General features: G+C 47.6%; 1 protein-coding gene across 6 annotated transcripts in view; it reads left to right on the top strand.

Annotated features, from left to right (window-relative positions):
- ST3GAL2 (ST3 beta-galactoside alpha-2,3-sialyltransferase 2) overlaps positions 1-27,350 on the top strand; it is a 54,494-nt gene that overhangs the window by 8,348 nt on the left and 18,796 nt on the right. For 5 of the 6 annotated variants that reach the window (XM_066637567.1, XM_066637562.1, XM_066637565.1 and 2 more), the window contains one exon: positions 21,471-22,837. In XM_066637567.1, the coding sequence (XP_066493664.1) occupies positions 22,499-22,837 (339 nt within the window). In that variant the 5' untranslated portion in view covers positions 21,471-22,498. Of the gene's footprint in view, positions 1-9,413; positions 9,487-21,470; positions 22,838-27,350 lie in introns of those variants that run through there. The other variant, XM_066637566.1, reaches the window with a different exon arrangement.

The raw sequence follows: 27,350 nt of genomic DNA, 5'->3' as shown, positions 1-27,350 counted from the left end.
GTCAGACCTCTGACCAAGCATATGGCCCAGGGGGCTGAGCTCTCAAATAGTCTTGAAATTTCCCTTTTGTGAATTGATTTAAAACTGGTCGGAAAGGGAGAACTACATTGTCCATAGCATCTGCTCCCAGTCCCGAAGTCTGTACTTGCCTGGAAACTTTTGAAGCCTTGTAGGTCAGGACTTCTAATTTTTCTTTTCTGGTGGTAAGAATAAGTAGTGCAAAGCCACATACGTTACCAAGTCCTGGAACAACTCTGTACCGGCATACCATGCGCTTCCCAAGTTCTAGGAACTGCAGGCTGTTATGTATACATGTTTAGAACTGAATGATGATCATGTTACTACTTGCTTTTAATAAACATTGATTATTCAATACTCTTGATCAAAGCAAACAAAGTTATAATGAACTCCCATGTGTACCTTGGGGGCTGAGCATCTGAATTTCCCAGATCCATTAGTTGACATAAAGCTGTCAGATCAACTGATACCCAGACAAATGTAGCAGTTTCTGTCCTTGGCACCTTGACATAATTCACCCTTTTCAGGCTAGCAGGACTGCCAGAGGCCAGGCATGGCCCATGGGTAGCTGGTTTTTCCTCCTGGTGTAGTGCATAATAGCAGGTGGCTGTTTTTTCACAGACTTTTTGGTGTTTTGATGCAACATTGATCTCCCAAAGATGGCTGAAGTAGTTTGCTCTGTAAGAACATTTACCATATTTACCAAAATGAGCAAAGGGAAGAGAAGAGCTGTGAATACTTTCTCCTGTGTCTTACAAGGGATCCCGGTTTGTGGTTTCTAATTAAACACTGAAAGCGCAATAATGAATCCATCCATGTTGGTGGGGCAGTATGTATGTTAGGTGAAACTCACTGGTGCTCTCTGGCTTGGTTCCAGTTATCTAACCACTCTCTTCTCCAGACCCTTCCAGGAAAGAGACCAAAGCTGTGGCAAGGACCACTCTCCTCCTCTTCACGCAGGTAGTGTATAACTAGAGCACGGAGAACTGAGAGTAGCACAGTTGCTGGTCCTTGGTGGGTAGCCAGTCGGAATGTTTTGCTGAAGCTGCTGGCTTGTCATTTGCTGCCATCAAAGGAATGATGCAGGACCTCATAGGAAGTCCCTCTACTGCAGAAGCTGGGAAAGCCCTAGTAAAGAGCTGAATGGCTGCTGAGGGAATCAGGAAATTTCTCCCCTGCAGGAAGATGACTGGGAGAGAGGCAAACAGGAAGCTGCCTCACAGCTCTAAATAGTACAAATATTTTTCTCCTGTTGCAAAAGTTCTTAAGAGTGATCAATAAAAATGTATGCATTTTCCATACTTGACTTGTTCTGGAACATCATTAGAGCAAGACTGAGCAATGTGGTCCTGGCGGCTGCAAGTGAGGGGCCTCTTGGTCTATTTAGACCAGGGATGTCCAAACATTTTGGCAGGAGGGCCACATCATGTCTCTGACACTGTGTCAGGGGCCAGGGGAAAAAAGAATTAATTTACATTTAAAATTTGAATAAATTTACATAAATTAATTTATTAGGGATGGAACTTATATGAATGAATGACGGTCTTGCAGTAGCTCAAGGTCTATAAAAGGCCTTGCACAAAGCAAGGCCAACCTTTCCTTTGCTGTCACTGCTGCATCACAGACGTGAAACAGCAAGTAGTGGAGGAAGCCCTCATCCCACAGCTCAGGTGAAAGGTTGAACAGTCATCCTCGCACTGAGAGCAGTTCAGTTTGGCCGGCACGGGCTCCAGCAAGTCTCCAGAGGGCCAGAGGCTCATTGGAGACTGGGGGCTCCCTGAGGACCTGATTGGGAGTCCCCAAGGGCCGCATGTGGCCCCCGGGCCAGGGTTTGGGCACCCCTGATTTAGACAAGCAGGATAGGACTGGTAAGGGAGCATGGCTGCTGGGCCCCAGCAGTGCTCCTCCGCTCTCTCACTTCACCTTGAGATGCGTGTGGCAGGGTTATAGCGAAGACCTGCTCTTCATTTCAGGCAGACTGACAGTCTTTCCCTCTAAATTGTCTGCTGGAGAGCATGAGTGTGCCTCATGAAATAAAACCATATCTGGTTCCTATAAAGCCCCTTGCCCTGAGAGGAGGCTGCCTGCTGCCTTACTGCATGAGTCACTGCTGTGATCATGCCTCCTTCCAGTCATCCCCTCTGGCAGCCACCAGCTCTATATTAGGTCTATTTGGATTATTCCAACACAGAGAGGCAGCAGAATTTGCCCACCCTCAGGGAAGCAGGCCCCTTTGCTCTGCAGTTTCCTCTGGTGGGCAGTTCTTGCTCTCTGTAAGCAAGCTTCTTCATGTGTGTGAGAAAAGGATGCTTTCCATTTTAATTTTAACTTAATTCCCATTTTAACACTAAGGTGTGTCTCCCTGCCAGAGGCACACCTTGGTGTGAGTGTTTTGGGTGTGTTGGCTGGTTTGGAAAGGTCTTAGCCTTCATATTTTAAAAGGCAAATAAAGCATTGCTTCTTGTGCACAGCATTGCCCCATTACCCTTGGCCCACAAATCCTCTGTACTGAGCCAGGATAATCAAGCTAGGGAGAAACAGCTGCTAGATTCTCTGCTGTTCCAGAGACACAGCAGCCTCAAGGCCAGGGGTTAAGTTTTTCATCAGGGGGAATTTTCTGTTGGCTTTCCTGTAATGCGTCTTCTATGCAGTTCATTTGCGAATGACAGTTGTTCAGACCTGCTGCTCAGTAGAAAGAGCAAATGGGTGTGTACTTGGCAGCCCCTGCCAGCCACCAGCAGGGCAAATTTTTCTCCTAAAATGAGATGCTGCCTGGTTTTGCTTTTACCGTGTAGGTCAGTATTTTTCAAACTGTGGGTCATGAGCCAATTTCAGGTGGGTCTCCATTCATTTTTATTTTTGATGCTACCGTGATGTGACCATGGTGTGTGACTGCATTTGGGGAAATGTTACAGATCTGTACTTCTAACAGGCTAGTATGTATATGCTTATAACAAGGACAATAAATGGGACTCACTCCTGGGAAACTCTGGATAGGATTGCAACCTAGGATTGTTAAAATTTTGCTGCTTTATGATGTCACCTGGTTATGAAATCACTTCTGGTGGGTCCTGACAGATTCCCATTCTAAAAAGTGGGTCTTGGTGCTAAAAGTTTGAGAACCACTTATATAGGTGGTTGATACTGGCTTTATCTGGCACACACAGGAATATCTGTGGTGAAGTACAAGAAGGCCCCTCAGATATTCAGGGCCTAATCCTGTCAAACTCTTCAGTGCTGATGCAGCTGTGCCAACGGGATGTGTGCTGCATCCTGCAGTGCGGTGATATCACTGAGGCTGCCTCAAGTTTAAGGAACACTTGTTCCCTTTACTTTGGGGCTGCATCGACATTGGAAAATTGGATAGGATTGGGCCCTCGGGCACTCATGTGTGAGAACCTGAGGGCAGTCCTGCAAGCCCTGATTAAAGTAGAGTTGGTGAAGTGTCCATCACACCTACTCAGGCTTGCTTCATGATAAGTATTGATGTAGCACTTTCTTTCCCCCCCCCCCTTTGGGGGGTGGTTTAGCATCTCTTTCAGTGTAGCCTACAAAGAAGGGGCTTGTGCATAACTATTGAGTCTTAACTCAAGGCAATTCCAGTAGAATCTCTTATCAGAGAGGATACAGATCTCATGCTTGCCTTGAGATTCATTTTGGGTCATGTGTGGGGCTGCTTTGCAGGCTCAGTGCTGTTGTAGGCATTCTTTGCTGTTGGTGATATAACTGGCACTGTTCAGTAAATGCCCAGGGCACTTGAACAGCTGCATTTGGGGCACCTTTGTATCCAAATCCTAGTAATGTGACTGCAAATTGTGGACAGGTGCCAGCTTCCTCTTCTGCATTGTGGGATGCTGAGTACAACAGTGCCATACTTTGTGGAGGGTGGGTGTGTCTCATGTGCAGTGCCTTTTTTGCACTTGCTGCACATTCCAACCTCTGCAGAAATGGCAACTTGCAGGGATTTGCTGCACCTTCAACTTAGTGCGTGGTGTCCAGCATGTCACAAACTCACCAAAGGCTGTTGCAAGCTCCTCCTTTTTGGGAGTTTCAGTCCATTGAGATTCTGCAGCCATAGATGATGCCATGTGGTGAAACTGGCTGTCTGGCTCCATCAGACAAATGAGAGGGATCCTTGGCCTCAAGGAGCAGACCAGTGAGATTCCTTGAAGAACAGCTTCTCCACCATTGTCCATCTTCCCCAACAGGATGTTGCTCCAGGAGGCTGCTGCAAGTGTTCGGGGCTTGGCAGCACAAGTTGGTGTTCCCTGTTAAATCATGGGGTTCTGTGGAAGACCTGCAGACTCCTTGGAAGAAAAATCATTGGGGACAGGATTCTCTGGAGACAGCTGGCTTGAAATTGTGGCACTGCGGTTGCAGCATATAAAAGACTTGGTGAACAGGAGCAGTTGTGTTTTGATGGCTTCCAAGTGGTACCCCTTCTGGAGGATGCCTTGACTCTCAGCTTGCAGAGAAGGCTAGACTGTGTAGGGGGCAGTTTAATTGCTTTTGGCTCTACTTGCTGTGAGCTTCTCTTTCAAACATGCCAACTGCTAATTGGCCTCCAGTGGCTACCTGGCTTTGGTACTTGGGTAACAGGCGGCTGTTTATGGCCTGTCTGGTACAGGCTGCTACTTGGCCTCTTTTGGCAGTGAGATGTGTTCAGCTGGGTATCTTGGGGAATCAACAACCTGGGTTGTATAGGGCTTCCTCCTGCTGCCCAGAGCTCACCCCTGAAACTTGTTACCAGTGCAAGTGCTCAAGTCATATATAGAGAACTTCTAGGCATGTGCAGAATGCAGGTCTCAGGATTGAGCAAAGGCATTTTGCCCAGACTACAACTGGCTGGATTCTCAGTCTTCTTGTAGAACTTGCTACTGTTGCCATTGATGATTTGGGGTAGTGCAAAAACTCATACTGGCTTTTCCCAGAAATGTACCTACAAGGATGGATGTCACTTCCATTTCGCCCAGCAGACATGCAGCAGATCTGTTAGTGCCACTGGCTCGCCCTCTGGAAGGAATATGTTTTTTTTCTTGTGTGTGACCAGCAGTGAAACTGAGCTTGTTGAGCGAGTCTGGAGGTGCCACTATGCCTCTGTTAGATGCTGACGTCTAGCGCTGCCTGTCAGGCCTGTGGAAAATCCACATGGGGCCTCCTTGGATCTGCACCCTTAATCCTGTTTGCAAATGGAGAGGAAGGAGAGTGAGGGCAAAGGACAGCAAGGTCCTGAAACACAGCCTCTGGCCCTCCACTACAGGTACCTAAGCTAGTACTGCATCCTTGAGACAGACTTGCAAACAATCCTTCATTTCTTGCCTATGGTGGTTCTAATTTGCTGCTAACTGAGAAAGATCCGAGACTTTCCTTCTAGATCAGGGGTCTCTAAACCCCGGCCTGGGGGCCAGATCTGGCCTGCAGAGTGCCTCTATCAGGCCTACGGCCAGCCTTTGTTCCTCTGAGAGCCTCTGGCCCAGTTGACCAAACACAACCAGAGTTGTGTTTCTGGGTGGGGGAATGGGGGTCCATTTAAGTGTGTGTGCTTTATTTCTTGGGCTGTATTGGTGCTTGGAGAAATCCTGGACATTTGAGCCCATTCATTCATTTCAGTCATTCATCGAGGTTCCATCTCTAATGTATTTATTTAAATTTTATATTTAATTTTTTCCCCAGCCCTCAACACCGTGCCAGATATTTGATGTGGTCCTTCAGCTGAAAAGTTTAGAGACCCCTGTTCTAGATCATTGAAGTACCATGAATGACAGACAAGGATATGGTTGTCAGGCAGGCTGGTTTGTCAAAGCTGGGATAAGGAGGTTTGAGAGTATCTGACAGAGAAGGGTTGGAAATCACCTCTGAGGCCTGGCCTACATGTGGAGTAGAATAGAATAGATGTGGGAGGGGGGGCTGGAATCTGCACCTGGAGCATACAGGAGCTTAGAACCCAAAGGGTATCCTTCTGACTTCCAGCTGCATTAATCAACTGCAGGTTCCCAGGATATTTTCTTTCCAGGATGAGCAGTCAAGGCTCCTGGATTTACACCTTCATGGAAAGGTTCAGGCATCAGGTTCAGGGCACTTCAAGCATCTCTTTCCAAATAGTCCTTTTTGCTCTGGCAAAACAAGCCTCCTCGTTGATGGTGCTTCTTCATTTGCAGCACGTGGCTCTGTGAGCAGCATCCTCTTTGAAGAGTGCATGACCTCTGAACCAAGACCTGGGGGTGATCACAAGAAGTTGGTTCTGCTTGTGCTGGTCTGTTGTGCATAGCCTGACTTGCTCCTCCTGGACTGTGAGAGGGCTTCCTGGACCATTTGCAAACTTCTGTGTAAACACAACTTCCACCTAAGATATGCAGTTGGCAACCGGAACAGAAATGTGTTTGCATTGGAATTGGTCCAGACCACTTATCCCGCCCCGTGCGGGTCAGCTTTCCTTGATGGAAGAGAGGGATAAAAAATAAATGCCACAGCCTTGTTGCAAATCAATTCCGTTAAAGTGTTACACCGTTAAAGTGTTACATGCTGGTTGGGGCATCAGGGTGTGTGTGTGTGTGTGTGTGTGTGTGTGTGTGTGTGTGTGGTGGCTTTTCAGCAAAAGCTGTATCCAGGCTGTCTGATGAAAGCAGCTAGTTGTGCTTCTTAAGTGGTGTTGTCTCCTTTAGTAAAAGGGTCTCCCTGTCCATCTGCAGTTCTTACTTTGGAGCAACTGCAACCAGTTTGGTGGTACAGTATCTGCTGTTGCTGAGAAACTAATCAGTGCCTTGCCTTCCTTTGCCTTTGTCACTGATCAAGGTGTCTTGGAGATTGCTGCAAGGTGCATTCTGGTATAGGGTTAGGAGAGCCTTGGCTTACAGAATCACTTTCTCACTCTGCAGAGGGTGATGTGCGGTTCCTGCTGAAGAAGTAGAGTTCTGGGTTGGGCTCACACTAGGTCTGGTGCAGCTCCTGTGCTTGGACTTGCTGTTTCTTTTTCTCCAAGACTACATAAAAAAGAATGTCCTCCAGCATCACTGCTGGTTCTCCATTCTCTTCTCTCCTGCAGTTTCCTCCCTTCCTGTATCCTTCCTGTGGCACACCATGTTAAATGGCTACTTGTTATCCCTGTAACAATGTTGTTTTTAGAGGCAGTGATACAAAATGAAAAGACCTGCAGATTCTTGAGAGTAAGACCTCCCCCCCCCACCTTTTTAAACCATGAGGGCTAGAAACTGTTGCTTATTTCACAAATATCAAGCCTAAGATAATGTTCTTCGCTACGCTCCACATTCAGTGTGGAGTGGAGATGCATGTGCAGCATGAATAGGCAGAACCCTAGGAAGAAGATGGCATGTTTTGTGTTCACACCTGGTACAGATTTAGATTGTGCCCTTAGGGACAGTTCGCTGTGTGATTGACAGGCTAGTTTTTGTATGCTTGTGTAATCCAGCTTCTAATAACACACTCTTTTCATGGAAGTATTTCACAAGGCGTGGGAGGATATAGAAGGACTTGATGAATATGGTGGAGAGAAGACATTGGTTGGCAAAAGTAGTCCTGAAGCTTGACAGGGGTCCTGTTTGGATATGAAACATGGCCTGGCCCTGTCTCTGCAGCTATGAGAGCTGGGAGCTGGATTTATTTCTTGTCATAAATACACCGCTGGTCATACCTTGCACCGAACAAAGCACACTGGACAAGGTTGTGCCCTTACACCATGGTTAGGGTGTTGCACCTTGAATGTTTCTTGGTGCTAAAAAGTCATCTGATCAATCTTTGCATTAGATGTGTGGAGTTGATTTTTGTTGGTGCAAGGGGGGTGTTGCTACTTTTCATCTGCTCCCTGGAAAGGCAAGACTTGAAAAGTGTGTGTGTGTCATTTTATTTTGAATATTAGTCAAGGAAATCAGCCAGATTATTAGTCATTTTGCACTTTGAGCATGTTACCATGCTCAATAAAGAAATTAAAATAATTTCTTAATTATCTTACAAAGGACCCTATGAAATACCTGATTTAAATAACACACACACCCCAACCAAGTGTTCAGTACTGCATTGTTACCAGAGAAACAGTGCAATAAAGTTTACTCAGTGTGAAATGAAGCTGAAGAACTGTTTTTTTACTGATGTTCTAAGGCAGATGAAAAATGTGATTGTTTGATTTTCCTGTGGTAACCAGTTTCACTTTAAACCTCATCATGAATGGAGTTCTCCAGATGTATATTTCCATGTGTCGGCCAAAGATGTACAGCAAAATTGTTCAGACATCATGGTTGGTTTGTAATGTCTGAACCAACATCATTCAGCAAACCATGGTTTGTGAGCAAGTGCCAGACCAGAATCTGAAATTGTGGTTTGGAGCTGGTTTGCAAACTATGCCTTGTCATTGTAACTAAACTGACAATAACTTGGAATGTTGCTTCACTCTCCAGAAGCCATTCCTTAGAACAACATCCAGGGATTCTCAGCAAAGATGGGGGAAACTATACAAGCCATGGTTTGCCTGCGTGTCTGGGTCACAAGTCATGGTTTGGAATCTACACTGCATTTGCTCAAAGTCATGGTTTCATCTGCATCTGAACCAGCCCCAAATTCCATGAGCTCAAAGATGGATCTCTGTGACTTGTGCAAATAGTGATAATGAAGCAGACACAACCAAACATGGGGAATAACTTATCTTCTTGTGCATTTGTGAGGCAGTGTGGGGTTGTTGTGGCTATAGAAGTTGGGCTGCAGCAAAGTAACAGTTTTTTACAGTTGTATCCCTTGGATAGGAAATTCAGGCTGGTGTTCTGATTGCATTTTCATCTGTAGCACAGAATCTCTCTCCGGTTGCTGCTTTTGCACTCTGGCTTGAAGCTGGGTGATTCTTGCTCACTTCCCTTCTCCTCCCCCTACTCCAGCTGTACTTATCTTGTTTGTTCAGGAGTCTGGTGAGAAAATACCATCTTCTGGCCTTGTCTGTACTCTTGATTTGAAATAATCTAAGGAAACTGGTGACTGGCATGCTGATCAGAGGGAGGTAGACTTTGCGGGGGAGGGGACGACGACACATGTACATTTCTTCATTATGCCTGAAATAAATCCATGCCTCCTCTGGAGTTGAGGAACTTGAGGGGTAATTTCCAGCAGCCGACTAACCTTGTGCTGTGGGATGGTGAAGGAAGATGCATGTCTAGTATTGCTGGCTGGGTGCTTTGATGGGGGGGAGGGGGCGTGTCAGACAGCCCTGACCCACATAGAGGCCAGCCTGCTCCATCTTCCTCTCCTTATTGTCAAAGCAGCATCCACATCCTCCCTTGTCTCTGGCAGCATTAGTGGGGAGGGAAGGAAGCAAGAGATAAAGTCTGGCCCGGCAAAGCCCTCTTGTTTCTTCCCCTTCCTGATGAGCCCAACAGTTGCCTGTAATTTTGGAGTCTGCAAATGGGAAGAGATCTCAGGCTGCCAGATTTGAGCTGCTGATCTTGTGACTACTGTCTGGGTTTTGGCGAGGTCGGATGGCAGCATTTATCAGCCCAAATTATAGTGGGGGGGGGGGTAAGGGAGGGAGAAAACTGCTAATATTCTGCATGCAGGAACACCAAAGTGTGTGAACAAAGCTTGGCTAGGCAATTTCTTTTGCTGTCTTCATCAGCGTGTGGTTGTCAGGACAGGACTTTGCTGTTCTCAAGCAGGCTCTTAAGTGTGGATTGTGTTGGCTAGGAAAAAGGAATGTTGTGCAACAGGGGAAGGAGAACTATGTTGTTCTTGACAACCATGAGGTTGTTGGAAATTGGAGGTTTCCTGGATTCTCTTTGAATTTATAGATGCTACCATCGCGCAGCATGGCATAAGCATCATAAAGCTACAGGAAGACTTTGTCTTGCTACTTTCTTTTTATAAATCTTTCTTTTTATATCTAAAAAGGCACGCCTGCCATGTACTCTTGATAAATGCAGTTTGTGCTTTGACTTTTTGAAGCATAAGTGGGAAGAACCCTGTGATCCGGAGTTGACCATGTCCCCTGGCTGTTTCACATGTTGTTTGGATCCCTTGCCTATAAAGGGAGCTCTGTATGACTCAAAAGCTTCCTAGCAGCACTTCTTGAAATTAATGAACAGACTGGGCAAAAAGGGAATTTTGTTTGCTTGCTTTGTTTTGTGTGCAGGCGCAGACCTGTGCATTTCTAGGCTTTGTGGAAGGGACCCACTGCCAGCCTTGTCGGGTTAATTGTCTGGAAGTTGATGTTGGTGCTCGTACCTGGATAGATCCACCACTTGCTCCTTCGGAAACGGATCTACTACCATTTGGTCTCGCTGCTCTGCTGCCCCTAAGATTTGAACTTTGGGGAGTTCCAGCTGCCTTGCATATCCTTTGACATGGAGCAGCCTCCCTGCAGTTTGCAAGTGGAATTGCCGGCTGTGTATTGGTGCCACTAGGGCGGCTTGGTTGGAATTCTTGCTAAATGCTTTTATGGGCTTGTTCCTCCTTGTACTTTAAAAAAAAAAATAGCCGTCAGGGATGAATTTGCCTTGAGTTGGCCAAATTTGGGCTGTTCTGGCATTGTTGTAGAAACTCTTTCAAAAGATCGCATGTTGGGACTGGCTTGCAGTTGTACCCAGTATTTTATTCTGAAGTTCTTAATGGCACTGTTAATGGACAGGCTGCTTTGTGTGAAGGAGTCCTGCTGGCAGCAAAACATCCTCCAATCAATAGTCCCTTTGGTTTCTCCTCCTCCCTGCTCCCTAAAAGGAGGTGGACTTCTGGAGTACTTTTCAGCCATGTATGGGGAGGGTGCCTGTGGGTAGAGCTAACCCATGCTGGCTCCTAGTTGCCTGCTGAGCCGGTTTTTTGCTCTGTTCTGTGTTTCTGCGGCTGCTGCAGGCTGCTCAAATTGTGAGTCATGGTGGTCTGCCAGTCATGGAATACAATGTGCGGCAACGGAGACTAGCTGTGGGCATAGCTGGGCATCTGTCCAGGTTGGCTTTCCCTCCTGCTGCCATGGCTGAAGCAGTCCTGAGAAATGGAGTTGGTGTGCCAGCAGCCACCAGGACAGTGCAGAGTCTGGCTGGCCACCTGCGATTTGTAGCAGTGGCTGTGTTTGTCCAGAACCTCCACAGATAGTGCTTGGTGTGTGGGGATCTAGAAAGGGAGTGAATTTCATGTAGATGCAGCAAATGTGAGTGTCACTTGTGCTTCACTACTTTTCATGCAGCAAGTAGACAAGGTGTGTGCGATGCACCTGTTAATGGGTCTCTAAAGAAATGCACATCTGGGACACTTGACCCAATGTGCATTTTTCAGGAAACCCCATTGTGCAAGTAGAAAACCCCTCTCCTTGTGCATGTGGGTTTGGGGTCACAAGCTTATGAAGTGCAGTGTGGTCCCTAAGAACCAGGTAGGTTTTCTAGAGGCAGGAGCTTCCAGAGGCATTCTTTGTGTGCCTTTGTTTTGCTGTACTCTGCCACTCTGCTAGTGGCATTCTGTGATCTGGATTTAGTAATTACATAAGAACATAAGAACAGCCCCACTGGATCAGGCCATAGGCCCATGTAGTCCAGCTTCCTGTATCTCACAGCGGCCCACCAAATGCCCCAGGGAGCACACCAGATAACAAGAGACCTCATCCTGGTGCCCTCCCCTGCATCTGGCATTCTGACTTAACCCATTCCTAAAATCAGGAGGTTGCGCATGCACATCATGGCTTGTACCCCATAATGGATTTTTCCTCCAGAAACTTGTCCAATCCCCTTTTAAAGGTGTCTAGGCTAGATGCCAGCACCACATCCTGTGGCAAGGAGTTCCACAGGCCGACCACGCGCTAAGAAATATTTTCTTTTGTCTGTCCTAACCTGCCCAACACTCAATTTTAGTGGATGTCCCCTGGTTCTGGTATTATGTGAGAGTGTAAATAGCATCTCCCTATCCACTCTGTCCATCCCCTGCATAATTTTGTATGTCTCAATCATGTCCGCCCTCAAGCGTCTCTTTTCTAGGCTGAAGAGGCCCAAACGCCGTAGCCTTTCCTCATAAGGAAGGTGCCCCAGCCCCGTAATCATCTTAGTCGCTCTCTTTTGCACCTTTTCCATTTCCACTATGTCTTTTTTGAGATGCGGCGACCAGAACTGGACACAATACTCCAGGTGTGGCCTTACCATCGATTTGTACAACGGCATTATAATACTAGCCGTTTTGTTCTCAATACCCTTCCTAATGATCCCAAGCATAGAATTGGCCTTCTTCACTGCCGCCGCACATTGGGTCGACACTTTCATCGACCTGTCCACCACCACCCCAAGATCTCTCTCCTGATCTGTCACAGACAGCTCAGAACCCATCAGCCTATATCTAAAGTTTTGATTTTTTGCCCCAATGTGCATGACTTTACACTTACTGACATTGAAGCGCATCTGCCATTTTGCTGCCCATTCTGCCAGTCTGGAGAGATCCTTCTGGAGCTCCTCACAATCACTTCTGGTCTTTACCACTCGGAAAAGTTTGGTGTCGTCTGCAAACTTAGCCACTTCACTGCTCAACCCTGTCTCCAGGTCATTTATGAAGAGGTTGAAAAGCACCGGTCCCAGGACAGATCCTTGGGGCACACCGCTTTTCACCTCTCTCCATTGTGAAAATTGCTCATTGACACCCACTCTCTGCTTCCTGGCCTCCAACCAGTTCTCAATCCACGAGAGGACCTGTCCTCTAATTCCCTGATTGTGGAGTTTTTTCAGTAGCCTTTGGTGAGGGACCGTGTCAAACGCCTTCTGAAAGTCCAGATATATAATGTCCACGGGTTCTCCCGCATCCACATGCCTGTTGACCTTTTCAAAGAATTCTATAAGGTTCCTGAGGCAAGACTTACCCTTACAGAAGCCATGCTGACTCTCCCTCAGCAAGGCCTGTTCGTCTATGTGTTTTGAGATCCTATCTTTGATGAGGCATTCCACCATCTTACCCGGTATGGATGTTAGGCTGACCGGCCTATAGTTTCCCGGGTCCCCCCTCTTTCCCTTTTTAAAAATAGGCGTGACATTTGCTATCCTCCAATCTTCTGGCACCGTGGCCGTTTTGAGAGACAAGTTGCATACCTTAGTCAAGAGATCTGCAACTTCATTCTTCAATTCCTTAATAACCCTTGGGTGGATGCCATCAGGGCCCGGTGACTTATTGATCTTTAATTTATCAATGAGGTCTGAAACATCTTCTCTTTTAACCTCTATCTGACTTAACTCCTCGGTTAGGAGGGGCCGTTCGGGCAGCGGTATCTGCCCGAGGTCTTCTGCCGTGAAGACAGATGCAAAGAACTCATTTAATTTCTCTGCCATCTCTAAGTCTCCTTTTATCTCCCCTTTCCCTCCCTCACCATCCAGAGGGCCAACCGCTTCTCTGGTGGGTTTCCTGCTTCTAACATATTTGAAGAAGCTTTTATTATTCCCCTTAATGTTGCTGGCCATGCGTTCCTCATAGTCTCGCTTGGCCTCCCATATCACCTTCTTACATTTCTTTTGCCACAGTTTATGTTCCTTTTTATTCTCCTCACTAGGGCAAGACTTCCATTTACGGAAGGAAGCTTCCTTGCCCTTCACAGCCTCTCTAACTTGGCTGGTTAGCCATGCGGGCACCCTCCTGGATTTAGTGGAACCCTTCTTTCTTTGTGGTATACACCTCTGCTGGGCCTCTATTACTGTTGTTTTAAGCAGCCTCCATGCACTCTGGAGAGATTGGACTCTTTTTACCCTCCCTTTCAACCTCCTTCTAACCAGCCTCCTCATTTGAGGGAAGTCCGCCCGTCGGAAGTCAAGGGTTTTTGTTAGAGATTTGCCTGGTATTCTTCCCCCAACGTGCACGTCAAAACGGATCGCAGCATGATCACTGTTCCCCAATGGCTCAGTAACGTTTACATCTCTAACCAGGTCCTGCGTACCGCACAAAATTAAATCCAGAGTCACCTGTCCTCTGGTGGGCTCCGTGACTAGCTGATCTAAGCCACAGTCATTTAGCACGTCAAGAAATCCGGTTTCCTTATCGTGACCAGAACACAAATTGACCCAGTCAATATGAGGATAATTGAAGTCCCCCATGATTACAACCCTGTCCCTCCTTGTCACCTCCCTGATCTGTTTCCTCATTTCAAGGTCCCCATCCGATTTCTGGTCTGGAGGACGATAGCACGCCCCCAGTATTACATCGCTGCACAAGCCTGGTAATTTAACCCACAGAGATTCTACGGTGGAGTCGGACCCACCTTCAATCTCTACTTTGCTGGATTCTATCCCTTCCTTAACATAAAGGGCCACCCCACCTCCAACACGCCCCTGCCTGTCCCTCCTGTAGAGTTTATAGCCCGGGATTGCGGTATCCCACTGATTCTCCGCATTCCACCAGGTTTCCATTATGCCCACTATATCAATATTTTCCCTTGTCACCAGACATTCCAGTTCTCCCACCTTTGCTCGTAGACTTCGGGCATTCGCATAAAAGCATTTATACACGGAATGCCCCAGGATGGGCTGCTTATTCGCTCCTTTGTCCCCGCATCCTCTCATTGTGCCAAACCGTCTATCACATCCCATCTCCCTACCTTTCCCAATTTCTTCTCCTACCCTGCCTTTGTCTTGTTGTTCTCTAACCTCCCCATCCTCATCCCATAGGGATGAGGAGTCCCGAACCGGATGCCCCTCGGCTCCTGTCGGCCTTCCCCCAGGGATCAGTTTAAAAGCTGCTCTGCCACCTTTTTAATGTTATGCGCCAGCAGTCTGGTTCCATTCTGGTTCAAATGGAGCCCGTCCCTCTTGTACAGGCCCCGCTTGTCCCAAAACGTTCCCCAGTGCCTAACGAATCTAAACCCCTCCTCCCTACACCACCGTCTCATCCACGCATTGAGACCCCTGATCGCTGCCTGCCTAGCTGGCCCTGCGCGTGGAACAGGTAGCACTTCAGAGAACGCTACCTTTGAGGTCCTGGCTTTCAGCTTCCTGCCTAAAAGCCTAAATTTGGCCTCCAGGACCTCCCAGCTACACTTGCCCACGTCGTTGGTGCCGACATGCACCACAGCCGCTACCTCTCCCCCAGCACTGTCTACTAGCCTGTCTAGACGAGAAGTGATGTCCGCAACCTTCGCACCAGGCAGGCAAGTCACCATGCGGTCCTCACATCCGTCGCAAACCCCCCTCTCTATGTTTCTAATAATCGAATCCCCCACTACAAGAATTAGATCTGGATATCTGTCTGCATGTGCACACAGTCCCTGGTTCTGGACTAGATGGCTTTTCTGCTACCTTCCAGTGCTGGTTGGGATAATACCCTGGTCTGCAGCTAACCTCACCTAAAGACCACTTGGAAAAGATGGGGAGTGTTAGCAGGCCAGACCCACCCACCCACACCCATGGCCAGCTGTCAAAGCTCTGTGCCACTGATGCTGCAAATCAGCTAATCTCTTGCCACTGGGTTGGCCACTGTGAGGAGTGGCAGCATGCTTCCCGTGGTGGGTAGCCAGTTGTATTCCAAGCATAGATACGGAGGACTCTGAGTGGCAGCCTTCTTGACCAGACATTCTTAATGCATTCGGGCTTTGGGAGTTTTGAATGTTGTAGGCACTGCTGCTGATCCACCTCTACCTGATGGACTTTCAGATAAAAACTGTTCTGTGGAAGTGGGTGCTCTTGGCAGTCGTCACACAAGGACTCATTCCAGACCTCCTCCTCCTCAATGATGGAAGTTTTGTGCCCATTGTGAACTCCACAATGTGGAGAATCCCCCCACCAGTTTAAACAAAAATTGCAACCCTAACAGCCAATTCTTTGCCTGATTCCCTCTGGCTGAGATAGTATTCTCCCCACTTTGCAGTGTCCTTTCCATTCAGCTTGCTCAGCTGGCTGACTGGGGTGTTTACAAGGGTGTTGGCCCCATGACTGAGATGCAGTGAACAGTGGGTTGTGGCACGGCCTTTTTGCTGCAGTGCATCTTCAGGGATCCAGGAGGCCTCCCTGACAACATGCCAGGTGCGCGGTCAGCTCTGGTGTTGCTTTCTTGTTCAGATTGTCTCCTCTTAAGGAACAGCACACAATGCATTATTAACGGGGCAAGAGAGTGCTGGGAAAAGAGAAGAGACTGTGCTTGTGTAACAGCTTCCAGAAAGGGCAGCAGCTATGTCCGGGAGCATCTTAAATGCCATCACGTTTATTTCGACATAAGTTTCACAAAGGTGTCTGCTGAAATAATAAACATTATTCTTTAAGGTGCCACAGAGCTCTTTGTTCTAAAAGTATGCATGCTTAAAGACCCCCCCACCTTATTTTTTCCATACCATGATTCATGTTTGTTTTCTAGAATGTATTATTTAACAGATTTATATCCCACCTTCTCCCCTTGTGAACAAGGCATCCAAGGCAGCATATCATGTGAGGTATAAAAGTGTATCAAAGACAAAACCTAACAAATTATCATTCTGGCATCTGTAAGAGTAAGGTGTATTTGCCTAGCAAGGAACCACCTGGTGGTTGGGTTCAGATGCTACAAGAAATGCTGATTGGTGCAACCATGGTTTAGAGCTGTTTGCTGCTGCTCTTCTTAAACACAGTCCTGTCTCTGTAGGGTTGCAGTCCTTGGGGCAGAGCAGGTGCTATGGGATCCATGGCCTATGAATTATTCAGGTAGCACAAACTGATTTACAAACCTGCTTAGTTCAAACCAGTGGTGCCCAAACCTTGGCCCTGGGGCCACGTGTGGCCCTCGAGGACTCCCAGTCCAGCCCTCGGGGAGCCCCCAGTCTCCAATGAGCCTCTGGCCCTCCAGAGACTTGCTGGAGCCCGTGTTGGCCTGATGTAACTGCTCTCAGCGTGACGGCCAAAGGCTGGCCTTGCTTTGTGCAAGGCCTTTCATAGGCATCGAGCTTTTGCAAGACCTTCATTCATTCATTCAAGTTCCATCTCTAATATATTAATTTATGTAAATTTTTTCAAATTTGAAATGTAAATTAATTCTTATTTTTCCCTGGCCCCCTACACAGTGTCAGAGTGATGATGTGGCCCTCCTGCCAAAAAGTTTGGACACCCCTGGTTTAAACTGTTGATTCATGTCCTCTTCTGCCTGTTTCTGAGGTGGCTCAGTACAATGCGAAGTTGTGGTTTTGTATTATGCCTGAACCCAGCCTCTGTGTTTCTTTTGATTCCTGCCTTGTCTTGTCATGAGATGGAGGCAGTGCAGGGATGCCGTTATAAACCTCTTTAGCGGCCAAGTAATCTGCTGCATGTCTGTACTGGACATGATGCATCCAGCATAGAGAGGCAGCAGGATCACCCATCCCAGCAGTGCAAAAGCTGCCAGCCCAGAGAGGTGACCTAACAGGCAGTCTTCCCGTGGGTGGGCACTGGAGGCTCATGGGTGCCTTGGCCTCCAGTGTGCACAGTCTGGGCATCGCTGCTATACTCTTTGCAGGAAAAGAAACTTGATAAAACTTGCAGGCAGGTTCATGAGTAGGATATCCAAGATTTTAACTGCCGCCCATACCCCTGTACATTCCTTACATGGCTTCTGTTGTCCTTATTCCCTTTTGGCCTAAACACACATGCTGCTGAGTCAGTTTCAGCCAACTCATTCCCCCCACCCCAAGTTAGTCTGTCTGAAGCATCGAAGGCCCTGGCAAAAGCTCTGAAGGCACTAGCTTCTCGCAGAACTGTAGAAGTAAAGGACGTGTTGGTGGGGCAAAGCTTGCAGCAGTCTGGGTTTCATTCATCTGTGTGCATACCAAATGCATGGCAAGTGAGGCTGCAATCCTAACCACACTTTCCTGAGAGTAAACCCCATTGATCAAAATAGGACTTACTTCTGAGTAGACCTGGTTAGGATTGTGCCCTGAGCCATGTGGCAAGTGTGCCCACATCTTAACCTTGCCCTTCTAAGCATGCTTGCATATGCAATTGGTGTCTAGAGGGGATTTGTGTTCTTGCAGCAGTGGGAGTTGCTTGATTCAAACAGCTTTTTGCCATGTGTAGAATGTGTATTTCAACCTGCAGCAACACAGAGAGCATTCCTCCTGTAATGTGTGATCCACACCTTAGGCTAGGTGGTTCTTGAGCTGCTTGATCATTGCAGTGGCATCATGGAAATCAGTCTTACTTGCAAGGGATGGGTTATCTATCATCCCCTTGGGCTACCTGGCTCTCAGCACCCATTTTTCCTCCCCTTGCCTAAAAACATCTAGCAGTCTATTCTAGATGAAGCTTTGTCAGCATTAAGCAAAGGGATTAATTGCAGAGGAAGACAATGAATGAATGAATTGCACCAATTCATAGCCTGGTTTGGAGACAGTGCGTCTGTTTGCAGGTTGCATGGTAAAATTACATCAGCTAACAGAAAACAGTTGCTCAGCAGTGATTAGCAAAAGCCCTTGATCGGTTTGCCCTTGAGGAATTTAAGTTTCTGTCCAGTGATGACCAAATAATTTTAAAATACTGTCCCAAAGGAGAAGCATCACTTCTGGTGGTCCTGATCAGTCAATCCCATCAATAGAAACATCTCAGTCTCATGGTTTTTCTAAGAAAAGCTCCAGTTTCAACACCTATAACTGCCAGGACAGTAAATGACATTCTTAGAAGCTGTAGGACAATCTCTCTTAGCTAATTGATGAAAAGATATTGTTTGCTTCCTGCAACTTGTAAGCCTTTTGATGAGCAAAATCAGCAACTTTGTAACAGTGGGTCAAATTCATGACAACCCAGGCCTCTAATGTCTGATACAGCTACATGGCAAATGGAGTTGAAAGCCAGAAATTCTCTGTTCAGGGGGAGCATTCCTGGACTTATTGGCATCCTCTGGGATTGAAGCTTGCAGGGAGGAAATGCTTGCAGGAGAAACTGTAGGTGCCAAGACAGGTGCTAAGTGTGAAAGAGATGCACTTGGCACCTATCTGAGAGCAGCAGTGGTGTGCAGGGCTCTTCTTCCATCCATCTCCGAAGTAAACTCTGACCTCTCACTTCCTCTCCAAAGCGCCATTGTTTGAGCCACAGAATTCTCCCATTGTTTCCAGAGTAGCTGTAAAGGAAGAGACCAGCAGTTTCTCTTCCTGATGTAGAAAATGAAGCAGCTGCTTTGTAGGATGCTGCAGCCTCTCAATGGAATGGCTCGGTCTGGGCTTAATATGCCTCATGCGGGCAAGGATTGGGGGTTCCCCCTTCATGATGCAAGTCTGCTGAAATCCACTACTTTGAGAAGGGCAATGGAGACCTAGAATCCGCTATTGCTTTGCAGTCTGCCTGATCAGCTGGTTGGTCCCCACCTCCCAAAATGCCTGTCTGGTTTTAAGGGGGCATCTGGGATTTGGGGGCTCCCTGTCATATTGGGAGGGAAGTTTCGCCAAGGTGGCAGCTTTTTATGTGAATCTGTTCTGGCCTTGAGAAGCGACAGCAGCAGCCCCAGTTTAAATGAAGGAAACAGCAGTGGCTTCTCCATTCCCTCTGTGAGGTGAAGGGGTTGGCAGGGCAGGTGTTGTTCTACCTCCATGTTGCCCTGCCCCAGCCATATTCTTCACAAAAGGCAGCTTCTCCTTGTAGCGAAAGCATCTTGTTGAGGAAGCTGCAGTTTGATGCTCTAAAATTATTAAAGCAATGAGAGAGTTCTGCATTTTTGCATTGTCTTCTACAATCTTAAAGTGCAATTCTATGCACTGGTCCAAATTTACTTATGAGCAAGTGCTGGAAAAAGGATTATGAATTTGGTTTAATCAGAGTCGTAAAGCAGCAGATCCTTTTTCCAGTTGCTTGCCATCAACCTCCATTAGTTTGCTGCTAACACTAAAACAGGAGCTGAGGCAGTAAAAAGGTTTCAAAGAAAAGTACTTTACATGCTTTTAAACTGGGCATACATCTCTGGTGGTGGTGCTGATCCTAGACTTTGGAATGGCTAGAGCTGTCCTTTTGCATGGCTGGGTGTGAGCACTTGGCATGGTAGGCTCTGTGTAACTGGCAGAGCTCATGGAGGGAGGCTGGGGGGGTCAGAGAACAGGTTAAGGAGGACATGAGTAAAGGTCTGAGACTGGTAGGCTGTGGGTCATCTGCCTCCTTGACAATATACTGCCCCTTAGTGTCTTGCAGATATTGTTTTACCCACTTTTCTAAGTTCCTCTGAGTTTTGTATTTTTGGGTTGTAACAGGTTTCTTTGCTACCCTTCTCCCCATGTGGGCCCATAAGGCAGTTAGCAACAGAAAGAAGTAACAATATTGAAATGAATTAAGCAGCTTGCTGGGCTGGGCTGGGCTGGGCAAAGAGGAGGCCATCTAGGAGAGCATTGCTTCTTCCAATTTTACCCAGCCTCCCAGTAGCTGCTGCTGGTGCCTCTCTTGGGCTTCAAGTGTGAGGTCCTTGGGCCAGGGAACCATCTCATGTCTGTGAACTTCGCCAGAATGATATATAAATATTCTTAATAGGATTAGACTCCAGGTAAGAACATAAGAACAGCCCCACCGGATCAGGCCATAGGCCCATCTCGTTCAGCTTCCTGAATCTCACAGCAACCCACCAAATGCCCCAGGGAGCACACCAGATAACAAGAGACCTGCATCCTGGTGCCCTCCCTTGCATTGGCATTCTGACACAGCCCATTTCTAAAATCAGGAGGTTGCACATACACATCATGGCTGTAACCCGTGATGGATTTTTCCTCCAGAAACTTGTCCAATCCCCTTTTAAAGGCATCCAGACCAGATGCCGTTGGGTGGGGAGGATGCATCCAGGCAAAAACTCTACAGGTGCAGCTTCCCCATTGCTTGCTGCTGATGCATCCAATGTTGAATGATTTTTTTTTCCTGTTAGTATGCCTCCCCACACATCAAAAGCCTGTTGGAATGTGGGTGCTTTAGCACAGGCTGAGGAGGATTAAGTCTTTACCAAGGTATCTTGGACTGACTCACTTGGAGTACCCTCACTCCAGCTTTTGAGACATTTTGCTGGAAAGAGGTGTTGGTTTTGGGAACATGCTTCCTGACCAGCAATTCCTTGCAACCCAGAAACATGCCTTTGTTGATACAGTAGAGCGTAGTCCAATTAAAAGGGTTTTGAAAATTGGTGTGGTTTTTCTTGGAGATCTGAGAGTTGTCTTGCTGTCCCTTAATCCAAATATAGAATTTTTAGTTCACACAAGGAGCACACAAGAATAACTGCCTGCCTTGGAGGAGTGATGCTTTCTCCCCCTTGGCAATGCTGTGGGTAGAGTCCAAGATTAGGCTGGCTAAAGTATCCAGCCAGGAGTGCCCTGTGGCCACACTTTCTGCTGTAGAGGCCCTCAGGATAGAGGAAGCTGATGTGTACGTGTCTCCTGCTAGTGGGGACGGAGGGCCTGTCTCTCCTGGATTGTCATGAGCTAGGATTTGGCTTCCCCAGGGACTGCTTGAGCAGGCGGAGAGTGGCTGGGGCATTGCTCTAACTGTTGTGATGTGATCACCACACTTTTATTTCTATATGGTACGTAAAATATATACTGAAATAACTCCCTTTCTCTCTAGTTTCAGGGCTTTGTTGAAGCAGAAGCTCTTCTGGGCAAGCAAGTGAAGAGGGGAAGATTGCCAAGGGATTATTTAAAAGCCTAAGCAGCGGAGAAGGATGAGCCACACTGCAGCTCCATGCCTGGCAGGCACCAGATCGAGGAGGATGTTGCAGGGCTGAGTGGGAGCAGTGTGTATGCGCACATGCTGCTGCAGTAGGGAGAAGAGAGTGCGTAGGCCACCCAAGCAGCAGCTGTCCTTAGGCCTCGCCGCAGATGTGTAGCTCATCTCTGCAAAGGCGACAAGTGAGGGCCTTCCCAAAGGCCAAGTGCTGTGATGAGAGGCAGCAGCAGATCACCAGATGTGGGCAAAATGGTGCCTCCTGAATCTCTCGGATGGAGTTCCTCTGAGACCCAGCAAGTGGTTACTTTCCACTCCTCTGTCTGAACTGCAGAGCCTAGAAGCTTGTGCCAACGGCTGGGGAGGACCTTCTTGGTGTCCTGACAGTCTCTCTGTCCTCTCCCCTCTCCCCCACCTCTCAGAAAGATACCAGGGCAGAGATGGCAGCCAGGCATCCCGCTGGAGGGAACCGTTTGCAGAGACTGCTGTCCTGACCCAAGCGAGGGGTGTGTGGTTGTCTCTGCCCATGAGAGCCACAGCTCACTTTTGCTCTGTTGCCAAAGCCTGGAAGCTGCAGACGGCTGGTGTTCTTGTTGTGGACCTAAGAAAGACCGGAAGGACTAGTGGGTGGGTGCTTCCTAGGATGGTCCATCTCTAGAAGCTGCTTTTGTTTGTTGTCTGAACTCTTGCAACTAAGCTGGGCACTGTGGCATCCAGTGAACTGTGAGGGTGCCTGTGGAAGCTTTGAGGACCTTTCTGGCTCTGTCTTTTGCCCTCCCCACCAGGCTATTTCTCTCTTGACTTCACAACGGAGTGTGCTTCTTTCTTTACTTCTGTTGTGACAGAGAGTGTGGACAGAGGGCCAGGGCAGGCTGGCCAGCTAAGAAGCAGCCTCCCTTGCTGTGCTGCCCTTGCTGAGCTTCCTTTTTATGCCCACCATGAAGTTTTCCCTGCGCTTCTGGTTCCTGTCCACTGCCTTCCTGCTGGTCTTCGTCATGTCCTTGCTTTTCACCTACTCCCACCACAGCATTGCCTACCTGGACCCCAGTGGGCTGGGCAGCATCCACAGGGTGAAGCTTGTGCCAGGCTATGCTGGCATGCAGCGCCTCAGCAAGGAAGGGCTCTTTGTGCGGAGCTGCACCTGTCACCGGTGCATGGTGGGCGTGGGCGACTCAGAGTGGTTTGACGCTCGTTACGACAGCAACATCTCCCCAGTGTGGACCAAAGAGAACATGGATCTGCCATTGGATGTACAGAGGTGGTGGATGGTGAGTCCTGGGAGAGTGTCTTTCTCTGAATTCAGGCTGATGGGGGAGCTCCCCTGCTGTCGTCGTCCCCACACACACACCTTTGGCAAGCCATTTGAGTCCTTCCTCTGCTAGACTTTAAATGCTGTTTGCACACAAAAACAGAACTCCAGGTTTCAAGCTGTTTGTTCTGTACCATAGGGAAATTTCTGACGAGGAGACTTGTCTCAAATAACTAACATGCTTGTTTTGCCTAATGATATTGCTGCTCTGTTATTAAGAAAATGTTTCCTGTTTTTAAGGCATTTGGCAATTCTTGGTCAGGAAGTGAGTAATAACCAACTGGTGGATCCTCAAAATTGGGGCAGGGGGAGGCATGACTAGCAGCCATGGGAGATGCAGATGTTCTGTTTCCCTAAATCAGTGGTTCTTGAACTTTTCTGGCTCGCGCCTCCCCTGATCCTTGTAGCCATTGGCCATGGCTCCCCATTACAACACCTCACCTCAGTTACCCCAAAAATGGGGATGGTGTTATAATTATACACTAGAAACAAGGCTGCCAGCACTCTGAGGCTGCAATCCTAACCACACTTGAACAAAATTTGTCCCATTGAACAAAATAGGACTTACTTCTGAGTAGACCTGATTAGGATTGTGCCCTGAGTTTGTTAGCAGCACACCTGGAGGGTTTGGGAAAGGGAGGGGGAAGTGATGAATTTGCTGGGGGAGGGGAAGACTTTGTTTTGTGTGTATCTGCTAATTGCAAACTGAGACCTAGAGACTGTTTGGCTGGAATCCTAACCCCACTTTCCTGGGAGTAAGTCCCATTGAACACAATAGGACTGACTTCTGAGTAGACCTAGCTAGGATTGTGCCTTTTGTCTTACAATAGCAGCCAACAGAGTACCCCCCCTCCCCCAAAGGAGGCAGGAGGAAAAGGGTGAATGGCTAAAAAGGAATGGGGATTTTAGTTTTTGATCAATTTTTGGAGAGAAAGCCATCAAGAGTGACTTTTTTGCTTTTCTGAAGGGGGAGGAAAAAGAGAAAGGTGAGGATCCTGGGTTAAGCTGACACAGACCCCAATCCTAGGTAGGTCTACTCAGAAGTAAGCCCCATTTGAGTCAATGGAGCTTACTCCCAGAAAAGTGTGGAAAGGATAGCAGCCACACCCAGCAAGATTACAACTTACCCCAAAGTAGATGGGGCTGCTCACACACACACACACACAAACCCAACATGCAGATGCTACCCCTGTTCCCCCCCAGGCAAGACGAAGGGATGCAGGCTGGGGCATTTGGAACCCCCCCCCCCCACGAGGAGCAGGCTGGCTCCTTCCTTCCCAAGCAGCCTTGACCAATCCCAGGATGCCATGGGGAGGGGCACACTGGGAAATGTAGTCCTTGGGGCAAGGTTGCACATGGAGATAGCTCCATGATGAGATGCGGTATCTCTGCCTGCCCAGCCAGCCAGCCTTCTCTCCCACCTCCCCCAGCATGTTTCACAGCCCTCCCAGCCTTACACTGCACCACCCACCTCTTTCATAGCTGCAGAAAAGCAGCAAGTCAGCAGGCAGCACATGGAGCTGAGCAGCCCAGCATAGCCTCTCTCCCCAAGATGCTTGGCGACGCCCCTGGAGGCTAGCCACGCCTCCCTAAGGAGGCGGGACGCACAGATTGAATACCTCAGCCCTAAATGCTGGTGCTCCATTCTAGTGCACTAGAATGGACATTGCCACATGTGTAACAGCAGCCAAGAGAGTTAACCTCACACAAAACTGTTATTTAAAATGATATTTTTGGGTGTACAAAATCCTTGCATGTATTATCTCAATATAAGCCTTTTCAACAGTCCTGTAAGGTAAGTAGTTTTATCCCCATATTGCGAATGGGGAAGACTGAGGCTGAGAAGGATGTCGCCGGTGCATGGTGGACGTGGGCAACACTCTTAGCCACTATTCCATGTCAGCTCAACACAGACAGTTGTATCTTGCTGTTCCACCCGAGAAAAAGTGCTCGCATGTTTTGTCAGTTACTGTTGCAAAGCGTCTTTGGCATGAATTTTGGAGGAGCTCTGAATTATCCTTGTTGTCTGAAACTTGTGTGAATTGCTTCCCAGTGTTCTTTAAAAGGAGGCTGTTCCTTGTGTCTTTCTAATTCGTTGAAAATTTGTGTCTTAAAGCCACTGCTTGTGCGACCAAAAGTTCACTGGGGCATTGTCTGCCAACAGATTCCTATTCAGCTTCACCATCCCTTCCTGTTTCTTCCACCACTTTTCTTTCCCTTCATAGCCATCTCTGAAAGCTCTTCTCCTCCTGCTACTGTACTGTAAAAGAGGTTAATATCTCTCAGAAAGGAGACTGTTTTGTTGCTGCTTGCAAGGAGGAATGACGGAGGTGTTGGAGCATGTTCCATTCAAGGAAAGAGGAGCCTGCTTTTGGTTTTCACATTCAGAATAAGCCATGCTAGAGGCTTATGGAACCTGGAATAGTTGGAGGCTAATAGGAAAATTTGATCACCCAGTGAAGTTGTTCAGCAGTAAATTTAGGACAGACAAGAGGCAGGGCTCATTTCGCAACATGAGAAGTGGTTGTCAGTGTGATGATGGCTGCTAGTTCATATGCCTGCAAAAAAAGGCTAGAGAAACTCAAAGTGGACCTACTTATCAAGGGCTTCTCTTTTTAACATGTCAGCAGTTGACATGCTGAGTCCAAGAGGAGTCTCCAAGGTGGGTCACAATATAAACAGATACAAAGCCAAGAGCCAACAGTGATGAAGGGCTGTCCAGCTACAGGGCATTGCAGAATCCAGCAGCAGAATGGGAATAAAAGTTCCAAAGACCAGGGAGCATGAAAATGATGTGCACTGTCTCATTCCACCCCAAGTCAAAAAGATGCCAGGTTCTGTCAGGCACCTTTTGCTAGAAAAGAAATTCTAAGCTGGGATGTTTCCACAGGGAAGGCCACCTCTCTGGTCACCACCCACTTCTCATCTGCTGTGGCAGATCTGAAGGTATCCAGAGGTTGTCCTTGACAGATGTATGTATTTGACTGTCTCTTTAGTTGTATTGTTGTTGTTATTATTATTACTATTACTATTATTAACAGTATTTATATACTGCTTTTCAACTATATATAGTTTTTTATATACCGCTTTTGTACTGGTTCAAATTCTAGAAGTCATATATTGTAGACTGGCACTGATATTCCTATGTAAACAATCACCCTTGGACACTTGCCTTCTTTTTCCACAAGTGGCTAAAATCCTCAGCACCTTCACTGTTGCCACAGGTCGTTTCACCCAGTAATGCCTGAGCCCACTTGGCACTGCGCTTAATGCAAAAGCCTCCTACGCTATACTTTGATTTTATTGTAGTAGCAATGGAGCCAACTGCCTGCAGCAGTTGTGATTTGGCAGTTATGATGTAAAAAAACAACAACAAAAACTTGCATGGATGAACCAGGAAAGGAAATGCTGGATACAGAGTGGGTTCCTAGCACAGGGAAGGGTTGCTGTTGAGTTAATGCACCCGACAGCAGAAAGCCGGGCACTTTTCTTCTCTACAATCTTCAGACCTACAGCGCTGAAGTTGCAGAGCCCCCATCCTCAAGCATGCCTGTTTAGGAAGTTTAGACTTCATTCGGTCAGATGGGAACCTCCCCTCCACAGCTTGAAGCTGTTACTCAGACAGCAAATTGGTGTGCCCAAATCAGCCCTCATGCAACCTTGGAGATACTGTTCTTGGTCTGATTTATTCAGGGTATTTCTTGTCCAAAGTTCTTGGACAGGTGTGGTACAAAGCAAAGAGAGAGTGCCTCTTTGCCCCCACCACACTGGACTGTCTTTCTGTTTGGGATGTATAGTGGGGAAACCAAAGGTTCTAGAACGAGAGATTGAATGCAAAGCTCCCTTCTGCCTGGCTTTGTATTTGTTGCCAGGGGAGAGGGCACCATTGCCTACCATCACCCCCTCTTAGCTTGTTTGCTCAGAACAGTGTTTCCCTCCCATGTAGCAGTTGACTGTCAGACTGTGCCTGAGCAGTCTAGGGCAGTGTTTCTCAAACTGGGTCAGGACCCACTAGGTGGATCGTGAGCCAATTTCAGGTGGGTCCCCATTCATTTCAATATTTTATTTTTAATATATCAGAGTCATATATTTTTAATACGCTTTCCACATGTGCTGCCTCCGACACATTCTTGGCATCACCTGGCAGGACAAAGTTCCAAACAACACAGTCCTGGAACGTGCTGGAATCCCTAGCATGTATGCACTGCTGAAACAGATGCCTGAGTTGGCTCGGTCATGTTGTGAGAATGGATGATGGCCGGATCCCAAAGGATCTCCTCTATGGAGAACTCATGTAGGGAAAGCGCCCTACAGGTAGACCACAGCTGCGATACATCTGCAAGAGGGATCTGAAAGCCTTAGGAGTGGACCTCAACAAGTGGGAAACCCTGGCCTCTGAGCGGTCCGCTTGGAGGCAGGCTGTGCAGCATGGCCTTTCTCAGTTTGAAGAGACACTTGGCCAACAGTCTGAG

The sequence above is a fragment of the Tiliqua scincoides genome, chromosome 9, assembly GCF_035046505.1.
Source record: "Tiliqua scincoides isolate rTilSci1 chromosome 9, rTilSci1.hap2, whole genome shotgun sequence".
Taxonomy (NCBI): Eukaryota; Metazoa; Chordata; class Lepidosauria; order Squamata; family Scincidae; genus Tiliqua; species Tiliqua scincoides.
This window is presented reverse-complemented; position numbering and strand designations above follow the sequence as displayed.